Source organism: Megalops cyprinoides, chromosome 1 (genome assembly GCF_013368585.1).
Source record: "Megalops cyprinoides isolate fMegCyp1 chromosome 1, fMegCyp1.pri, whole genome shotgun sequence".
Taxonomy (NCBI): domain Eukaryota; kingdom Metazoa; phylum Chordata; class Actinopteri; order Elopiformes; family Megalopidae; genus Megalops; species Megalops cyprinoides.
Window position 1 is genome coordinate 26,802,909 of NC_050583.1, and position 9,523 is coordinate 26,812,431.

Genomic DNA, 9,523 nt, shown 5'->3' on the forward strand with positions numbered 1-9,523 from the left:
AAAGCATAAGCTCTGGGTAGCAGTTTGTGTTGCCTATGGAAAAAAAGCTTCCAAGCAACCTCATTAGTTTTGTAATTGGTATGCAACTGTGACATTTAAACTCAATTTAATATTAATTTAACCCTGCCAAATAGTCAACTGAGGTATCACTTACCTTGTAATACTAGACATCAATCTTTGCTTTAAAGGTCTAAGGTTATCTTCCATGTATAATACTGATTCAGAAAATAAATTAAAACCAGAATGCACCTCCTAGACTTCAAGCCACAGTCTACTGTAGCGAGAACCAAAGCTACCAGCATCTGTCTTGTTAGGCGTTCCAACAGATAAGTTGATATCTGTTGAACATAAGGAGATAGGGGGGAGGGGGCACCCTAATTACCATACCCATATATAAACCTACAGATCTCAATAAATCTAAAATACAGTTGTAGTTGTCTGATGCAAAATGAAACTTCAGTCAATCCTATATTTGTTCTTATTTTACTATGTACATTTTATTGCGTTAGAATTTAAACATAACCTCCAACAATCCTTAAGACGAAGGACAATTTGCCAATGATTATGTAAGATTATGTAGGGTACCTGTATTACAAACAGGCTGTGAAAACATACGTTTAACCGGGCAGAGTTATAAAAATAAAAATTTAGCAAGAGTTCCATATTTACAATGCAATAAAAATAAAAGAGCATACATGTCTGTAGGTTGCGTTTTAACGTAAAGAATTTATATCAAACTGGGTAGTTATGACCCAGTAGTGTAACCCTGGCACGCAAATTTTCAGTTAAAAACTCCAAATCCCGACAGACACCGCGAAGCTGTGGCCATTACACCTTCCTGTGATGTTGAAACAATAACCGCAAAATAAGCAACTCCGGCACATTCCGTTTGAACAATACACTTTGTTAGCCACTGGCTATATGCAGATTTTTACTTCACAGTGTTGTCCGAACGTTGATCAGCTCGTGAGGTGGCCTCAATCTTACTCTGGCGACATTCGTTGCTGCGAGGATTCCGTCTCGGTGTGAGCAGAATGCTTTCTGCAGCAGCGGCAGAGAGAAATAAGGAGCCCATTCTGACCGTTTTACGGGACTGTGTGGATTCAGACAGACCTCTTAATGCACTGGAGGTATCCTCGGGGTCAGGGCAGCATGTCGTTCACTTTGCCCAGACTTTGCGCAATGTCACATGGCAGCCATCCGACATTGATCAGCGGTCGATTGACAGGTAAGTTGCGAGTGTGTAGTAGGTAGGCTGCATTTCTGAATTTGACAGATCATGCCTTGAGTTATTTTGGTTAGGTTGATGCTCTTTCCTTGGGTGTAAACACATTCTATGATGTGAATCGGATGCATAGCAGTATGTCGTTAACTAAAAGGCTGAACCGAAAGTGTTATTCATGGCCAGTCTGACATTTCTCTGTCGCGGGCGTTAGCCGTGGCTAAGCACCCTTGCTGTAGTGGCCAAAATTTCAGCAACGGCTAATACGAGTCATGCCGACTATAATCCATTTGCTGTATAAAGCACTGTGTATGAGCATACCAGCTGTGTGACTTGTATGTCTGTCTTTCGCCTGTAAAGAAAGGGTATATGGCAATACACTGAAGTGGTACCTTTCACACAAGACAGACACTACAATAACGTCATTGCATTATCAGAATCAAGGATGTAACTAAGAGCATCCAATGATGGCACTGAAAAAACTGTAAAACAGAATCACCTAAAGTGGAAGGAAAAGATTTTGGAAATAAAACTGTCTAACCATCATTCAGAATTCATTTTACACATTTACAGCATGACACAAAAGGCGGTGTAATCATAATTAATATATTTTTTTTAATGATAAGAGACAATCACAATATCACATCTCAGTGGAACTCAGTGTGTGGTTCTGTGCAGCTTACAATATGTGGGTAACCTCGTAATTAATCAATTATAGTCATTATCATGATGATAGTTAATGTTGCCCCTCCAAAGCGACACTCTTATGGAAAACAACACTTCCTCCTTGTTACAGTTTGGAATGAAGTGAGCACTGAAACATGTTTTTTATATTCCATTAGTATAGAAGCATACAGACAGCTTCTGAAACTGGAGAACGTGAAGCCTGCAATTCGACTGGATGCCTCCCAGCCGTGGCAGAACTGGAGTGGGATACAGCCTGAGTCTCACCACCTCATTGTCAACATCAACATGATACACATCTCCCCGCTGGTGTGCACAGAGGTAATCACTGTCTTAGATCTACTTTAATTTAATGGAAACTAGAGACTGGCTGTGACACAGCAACCTCTATAAACCCAGTCTTGTTTAAAAATAATCTCTTTGCACAGAAACTGCGAACCCATGTATATCCAGGTTGTTTTGTCCTTTCCAGATCTTTAAATTTCAGCTGTAATTGCAGTGAATACAAGCAGTTGATGGTATTGGTTTGATTGCATTCAGTACATTGTCTTGTGTATTAGGCACTCATTTTAAAAACACTGTTTTTCTTTTGAAGGGTCTGTTCAAAGCTGCTGGAGTAATTCTGAAACCACATGGATTACTTCTGACATATGGGGTAGAGTGTACAATGTGTGCTTGTAGCACTCCAGATTATTTAATATATTCCATACATTTGTGTTTAATTGGCCATTTGCAAGATCTGCATGAAGTTTGCATTAAATAGGTAGAATTACACACAATCTCTATATAACTATATATATACATAATCCTGCCTACTTACATACACACACACACACACACACACACATACACAGTGGATCTAGAAAGTCTACACACCCTTTCCTACCACTTTGATGTTGTGGTAGCCCACAACATCAAAGTAGAAAGAAAAGTTTACACACATAATTTTGCTCAGGTCTAATCATTCACCATTTGAATCATGCCCAAAGCTAATTCACTTGACCTTTGACCAACTGAAGTGATTCTGATTAGTTCAGGTACTGAATATAATCAGCTGCTCCTGCAGGATTTCTCAGCTGGTTTCCTTGTTTTTTAATGCATGCCAGTGTAAGGAACAACTATGGGCAACAAGGAACTATTGAAATATTTTTGGGATGGAATTTTTGAAAGGTACACATCAGGAGAAGGTTACAAAAAGATATCAAAGGTCTTAAATATATCATGGAACACAGTAAAAACCATAGTAAAGAAATAGATTAAAAATGACACCACAAGGACCTTGCCTAGGTCAGGCCATCCCTCTAAGATGGATGACTCAGGAAACTCATCAGGAAGGCCACCAGGAGGCCAACAGCAACATTAAAAGGGCTGCAGGACTTCATGGCCACCATATGCACATTCTGAGCTTTGGGGAAGGATGGCAAGACGGAAGCCACTTCTCACAAAGAGGAACATCCAGTCTTGTCTATGAAAAAAGACACTACATCTCCTTTTGCCATGTGGAAATGGGTTTTGTAGTTTGACGAGACTAAGGTAGAACCTTTTGGCCTTAATTCAAAATGATGTGTTTGGTGCAAAACCAACACATCCCATCAACCTAAGAACACAGTCCCTACTGTCAAGCATGGTGGTGGAAGCATTATGCTATGGGGCTGTTTTTCTGCAGCAGCTGATAGAGGACTACGGAATATCAAAAGATGTGCTTCTGCCAAGTATTAAGTGTGTGCAGACGTATGCAAGACATTCAAAGTTTTTCATTTTTAATACTTAAAAAACAGAGGTATTTGATTTTCACTTGGATATAATTGGTTACAATGTTTAAATAAAGCCAAAAAGTCTGACTTCACTTGTATTGATTTCAGTCTTGAAGACACCAAAAACAAGACACTTTGAAATGGTGTGTAGACTTTCTAGATCCGCGTATATATATATATATATATATATATATATATATATATATATATATATGACACACACACACACACATTCTGAACATTTTGTTCTGACTGTGACTGAAAGTAACCACCTATCCAAACATTCTCATCTGGTCTTATTTTATACACAGCCCTATTCTGTGAATGGACTCATCACCCCAGAGAGCAATGTTGAATTTGATCACAGTCTGAGACAGAGGTAAGTGGAACTTCAGGCATTCAGGGTGAATTTTGTTAGGATCCCAACCATACACAAGAATCAACTGTGCTCTGGTACTGTGTAGATTCACTGATCTTAATGTTCTGTGAATCATGTGCTGCAAGCAGAGAATGGGATGAAGAATTTAAGATGAATACAAATACAGAGTTTCTTACTCTTTATTTGTCATGTGCACTGAGGGATGTTTCCTCTTGTCCTCAATGAAAGGAACATGGATGTATTTTTACTTTAGGCTTTATGTTACATTTCTTTCATAACAGACTAGACTTTCAGTATCAGTATTTCAAAGAATTGGATGCACTGTGCATATATTACAAAGATCAAGCAATCTGGTTTTGTGTCTGTAGGAACCCAGAATGGGGCCTGAGAGACATCTCCTTGCTGAGCTCTCTAGCTGAGAAGAATGGCATGTTTCTAGAAAAAGTGGTGAGTAATATTAACATTATCCGTTGGTGTTATGTGAAATATCCATTCATTGGGTAGTAGTGTGTTGAAGTGGTAAGGAACAGGGCTCATAACCCGAAAGGCTGAAGGTTTCAATCCCAGGTGGGCTACTGCTGTTGTACCCTTGTGAAACATTCTTTAGCCCGATTATAAATGGATTCATTATAAATGGAACATCTTATTATATTTATAGTAGTGTGAGTTGCTCTGGATAAGAGCATCTGCTAACCAGAAATGTAATGCAGTGTAATGCATAAACCTCAAGGGAGCAAATGGAAAGGGTAGTGTTCATGACCTATGTAGCTTTATTGGGATTTAATTTATAACCTTATATCGTGCTGTACGTGTACATGTGAAGTACACTCTTTAACATGTTGTTCATTTCCGATTTCTAGATTGACATGCCTGCAAACAACAAGTGCCTCCTTTTCCGAAAGGAAAGCCTGGTGTAGAGTCAGAGCTAAGATGCGCACCTCACCGAAACTCCAGCCCTCCATCCGAGATGTGGCTACCTTCTCACACCATTCATTCTGTTAGTCATTTCTGTCACCCAATCAGAAACTGGTCAACAAAGATATTTAATACATTAGCAGCTGCAGAGAATTACTTGCCTGAAAGATAAGTGCTTGATAACATAACTTGATTGTCATGCCATACATTATATCATACATACAACAAATGGTTTTTTGCGTACCTTCTAGCTCTGCCTTTAGCTTTTATGATAGCCTCACACCTCCTTGGCAATCTGTCTGAGAAGGTCTAGGGGCATTCCTGATGTAGTGCACAGGCAGTGTTTATAGCAGTACAGACCTCTTAAGGGTCCCCAGGACTATGCTCCACTACCTTTGTTGCAGTTTGGTCCCAAGTGACCTTGATGGATTTTTTTCGCCTCTTCATACCATACCTTCACACTGTCAGCACAATGACGGTGCCGTTTTGCTGTTGTCCTGTGCCTTCAGAATTTTCTGACATCCCTAGCCTCAGGAATGGCTTCAGAGCAATTGTGAAGCACAAGTCATAAATGCATCGCTTAGCATTGGTGTGCAGTTCTGTTTGTGATGAGTAATTCATTTTCACTGCTAGTGTATTATTAAGGTAAGTGGTGTGATCACAGGAACCTCAGCTGGGTGCTTCCTGTTATCCCTCAGTGCAGCCTCTCCATGGTAGGTTTCAGTGGCTCACTGTGGCACTTGCACTGCTTCACCATGCACCACCACCAATAGACTGCACTCTTCCCTATGGAGAAATTAAGAGCTAAAACATCCATCTCATCATTTAAGACTACCTTAGGTCAACATAAGCACACACACATACATGCACACATTATACTAGACCACAAAAAGTTTGGCTTACTATGTGATGAAATAAAAAATTAAAACCAAACATTCAATGATTGAGAATGGCCTTTTATTCTGCGGGCACTTGCTTAGATGTTATTTTGCTCCTAAAATATTGATAATTTGGTGATTCTTTGGGATAGCTGAGGTTAGATTTCTTCCCTGATTTATGTTGTATACCTCTTTCTCATAGAAACTTTGTGACACTGACTAGCAATACTTGATTTGTGTAAATTATGTAAGAAATAAAAGACAGAAGTCACCCCTCCCCCTAATAACAGACAGTTGATCTAATTGAACATAACATAGATAAACACAATTATTTGACTTTGAGGTAAATTATATAGATTTGTATAAACATACACTTAAAGCTACAAAACATTATATACACACATTACAGTACCTCTACAAGTCTGGTCCTACCTATGTATTCTACCATTTTTAATTATCCTTTATGTGAATACATCACTTTAAATGTCAGAGTGTCACATCTAATTTTACACACAGCAGAAACTTTTTAGCAAATTATATTATTGTGTCACACAATTGTAAAGAGACAGATGTATGCCAAGTATCAATGTGCAACCAAAAAGGACTGTTTTTTGAACAAACATATCTACTGTGAACTTTTCTGTGATTATTTTCATTTGAATACATATATTTCCAATTGAAATCATAAATGTAAAAAAAGTAATTTTAGCTCAGCATTAACTGTAGTTACCACTGAGCTCTAAGCAGAAGGTACCCATAGTTCCACCAGATGGCAGCATTGTCTGGTATGAACCCTAGTCCTGGAAGCGCTGCAGCAGTTCACAAGTCTTCTTCTCCAGTACCTCGTGGATTTTTTTCAACCTCCTGTCAGTAATGGGCCGCACGTAACTGTCAGGCTGGATCACGGCCATGCCATCTTGCACCTCCCCCATGACTAAAAGGGGACCGTCTTCCATGGTAATGTTGGGACAGGGACAGCTCCAGTCCATCTTAGCCAGCGTCACCTCCAGATGGCGGGTGTTGAAGAAGGACAGACCCATCTTCTCATCACGCAAGACTTCCTCAAGGCTGAAGCGAGCGATTCCAGAGTCCAGGTCCTCAATCAGCTCCGTGAGCCGCCCCACGATGGCGAAGTCGCTTCGGCACAAGTTCGGCACGATTTTTCCCTTGGTCCTGCACGTCTTACAGGGCCGGCTCTTCGGCTGCGGGCAGTTGGCTTCGCATTCCACCCTAGTGCGGAAGCTGTTGGGGTTGCCCTGACAGCCCCCATAGGCAAAGGCTTGGCACTGCTTTATAAGGGAGTTGTACGCCCAACGAGCCTCCCAGGCCTTGCAAGGCCCTTGCACTGCTGGCAGAGAGCAGATCCCCATGCCTTCCCGCTGGCACGATGCGCGACATTCCTCATAGGTCTCGAAGCGGTTCCTGCTGCCCTCGCAGCCCCCGTTTGTAAATGCCAGGCAGGTGCCTCGCTTGCTGTCGTAGTACCAGTCCACGTGGCGCTCGCCACACTCCCGCTTGTCCACCTCCGCCAAGCAGTCAGCAGGGGAGAAGGGCCGGCCCATGGGCACGCTCATGTCGGGGTCCTCCGAGAGGTCGTCCTCAGAGCGGCGAATGACAGACAGCGGGTAATCGGCACGCAGGATCCCAGCAGAGTTGCGGGCGGTGCATGTGTAGATGCCCGTGTCCCGGGCCTGCGCGTTGTAGATCACCAGCTGCCCGATGTTAGTGATGACCAGGTTGCCGTACATTTGGTCAGGCCTCATGATGAGGCTCTCACGACGCTCCGTCTGCTTCTCCCAGGTGATGTCCGGCTTTGGGACTCCAATGACATCACAGTGAAAGCTGACTGTGCCCCCCAGGTAAACAGACTGGTGGCTGGGGTTGCTGTAGAGCGTAGGGGGAAGTGGGTCTTCCTGAGATGAGGTGGGAGTGGGGTGTGCCGTTGTGTCCAGGGGCAGGGGGCTGGTGTGCGGCCAGGCCAAGTGGTAACGGCAGGTGACCACGGTCAAGGTGACTCCCCGGATGCAGGCCTCGGCATCCATGTAGCAGCGGTTGAAGTAGGTCATCCCGTCAGAGGCGCATGTGAAGCTGGGCTCCTTCTCACAGCGGTCCTGGCACTTGCAGACCGGTTGTCCCTCCCAGATGTCACACGTGGACCCTTGCTGGCTACAAACAAAGCCATGACAGCTGGCAGGACCGCCTCTCCCCACTGCCCCCGCTGCCCCACCCTGGCCCTCGGACTGTGCGGTGGAGCCATCAGAAAAGCGAGCAGCCACACAGCTGCGCAGTCCACATACGTTGGTGCAACACTTCTCAAAACCTGCACAGTCCTGCAGAGGACAACAGAGGTGCAAGCCATTAAATCGTTTCTATTTTTTAACAATACCTGTTAACATACAAAATCAAATAATAAACTTCAATTTAGAATTATAATGACTTATTGTAAATGATCGCAGATAATAAGATATTCCTAATTAATATAGTGAATAAAACGAGTTATAGACTCACTCTCTGTATATCTAACTTAACATATATGCACGCATACACACTAATAGTCTGCAAACACGCTAATCTGGACAAGGTGAAGCTCAGACAGTGTCAGTTACCTTTCATCCATTGTGACAATATATAAACATGTGACATGTAAACTAATAAAGCTAACATAAATGGGGTCTCACCTGGTCGACAAGACATTCCCGTTCGCAGGTGCTCTGTGCATCAACCCACAGGTTAGCATTCAGCTTGTTCGGGCAAACACCCGGGTGATCCGCTTTAGACCCAGCCAGGCTTGCACCCAAAGTTTGCGGGGGCAAAGCGCAGAAGAAAAGCCACAATAAAAGTGAAGGCAAGCCAAGTCTCCCAAAAGTAATTCCTCGAAAAATCAGTGAAATTGGCCAAAGTGCACGAGTGTCAATTTCAGCCTTTTTCTCTCGATGACCGAGGACTCTGCTCATTGTAAACCTAGAATGAACAAGGCAATTCGCCACCAACCGCTAACTAATTTCATAACTCCTGCTGCTACAACAAATAAAACATTTGTTCAATAGCTTTCGTGCATATAATTAGACCGTAACCAAACAACAATGGCCAATTTGTTGCACGCTGTGACGAAACTGTTTTCCAAGCGACTTCGCATTAAAAGTGTATTAACTATTGTTCCACACTAAGATGAACTGTTTTGTAGTCTCCACTTGCGCGTGAAAATCGCTTCTCCGAATCATAAAACTCAAAAGCTCCCGAGTATGGTGCAATTAATTCCTTGTTTCAAAAGACGAATTAGTCAAAAAAAGAGAGAGGGAACACCCATACACGATAAATTCGGCATGCAAAGGATTTCCTGCAGACTTTTGAGAGCAAGAGGACGAAGCTGTGTTCGGGGTACGGCGAAAATGTGAAAAGAGAGAATCTGGTCCTTATGTTCCAGGAGTCGGAAAGGGCAGCCCTTTGACCGCCCCCATAGACGTCCAACGTCTAAGAGTTTTATTAAGGAACACCCTGCGCTAAGCAACTGGACAAACATTGTAAAGACATCAAAGGAAAGATGAGGCCCACAGTCGCCTTGTCCGAGCAGCCTAACGCAGGGCCAAACTTCGCGGTGGGAAATCAATTGCTTTCCTAGCCCCGACATCACGATCATAAGAAATGCGAGCCGTCTAGAAATTTTCCAACCCTTAATTGAGCTTGTCTGTGA

At 42.7% G+C, this 9,523-nt stretch overlaps 2 protein-coding genes across 2 annotated transcripts; one reads left to right on the forward strand and one right to left on the reverse strand.

The window, feature by feature from the left end:
* The first annotated feature begins 851 nt into the window (after positions 1-851).
* Positions 852-5,860, forward strand: mettl26 (methyltransferase like 26). The gene is made up of 6 exons (XM_036529945.1): positions 852-1,228; positions 2,065-2,227; positions 2,502-2,561; positions 3,972-4,039; positions 4,408-4,486; positions 4,900-5,860. The coding sequence occupies exons 1-6, from the start codon at positions 1,035-1,037 to the stop codon at positions 4,954-4,956; spliced, it is 621 nt and encodes a 206-aa protein (XP_036385838.1). The 5' UTR covers positions 852-1,034; the 3' UTR covers positions 4,957-5,860.
* Positions 5,861-6,626: 766 nt separating this feature from the next.
* wfikkn1 (WAP, follistatin/kazal, immunoglobulin, kunitz and netrin domain containing 1) lies at positions 6,627-8,786 on the reverse strand. The gene is made up of 2 exons (XM_036530398.1): positions 8,511-8,786; positions 6,627-8,162 (listed from the first exon to the last, which is right to left on the reverse strand). Exons 1-2 carry the CDS (start codon positions 8,784-8,786, stop codon positions 6,627-6,629), a joined length of 1,812 nt encoding a protein of 603 aa, XP_036386291.1.
* Between the last annotated feature and the right edge of the window lie 737 nt (positions 8,787-9,523).

What these genes read in the sequence shown, in the direction of transcription:
- wfikkn1 (XM_036530398.1), bottom strand. Translation starts at nt 8,786, where the DNA reads ATGAGCAGAGTCCTCGGTCATCGAGAGAAAAAGGCTGAAATTGACACT. An exon ending in GGGAATGTCTTGTCGACCAG is followed by an intron (nt 8,163 to 8,510) that starts GTGAGACCCCAT and finishes TGTCCTCTGCAG; the next exon opens with GACTGTGCAGGTTTTGAGAA.
- mettl26 (XM_036529945.1), top strand. Translation starts at nt 1,035, where the DNA reads ATGCTTTCTGCAGCAGCGGCAGAGAGAAATAAGGAGCCCATTCTGACC. An exon ending in CCCCGCTGGTGTGCACAGAG is followed by an intron (nt 2,228 to 2,501) that starts GTAATCACTGTC and finishes TTTCTTTTGAAG; the next exon opens with GGTCTGTTCAAAGCTGCTGG. An exon ending in GATCACAGTCTGAGACAGAG is followed by an intron (nt 4,040 to 4,407) that starts GTAAGTGGAACT and finishes TTGTGTCTGTAG; the next exon opens with GAACCCAGAATGGGGCCTGA.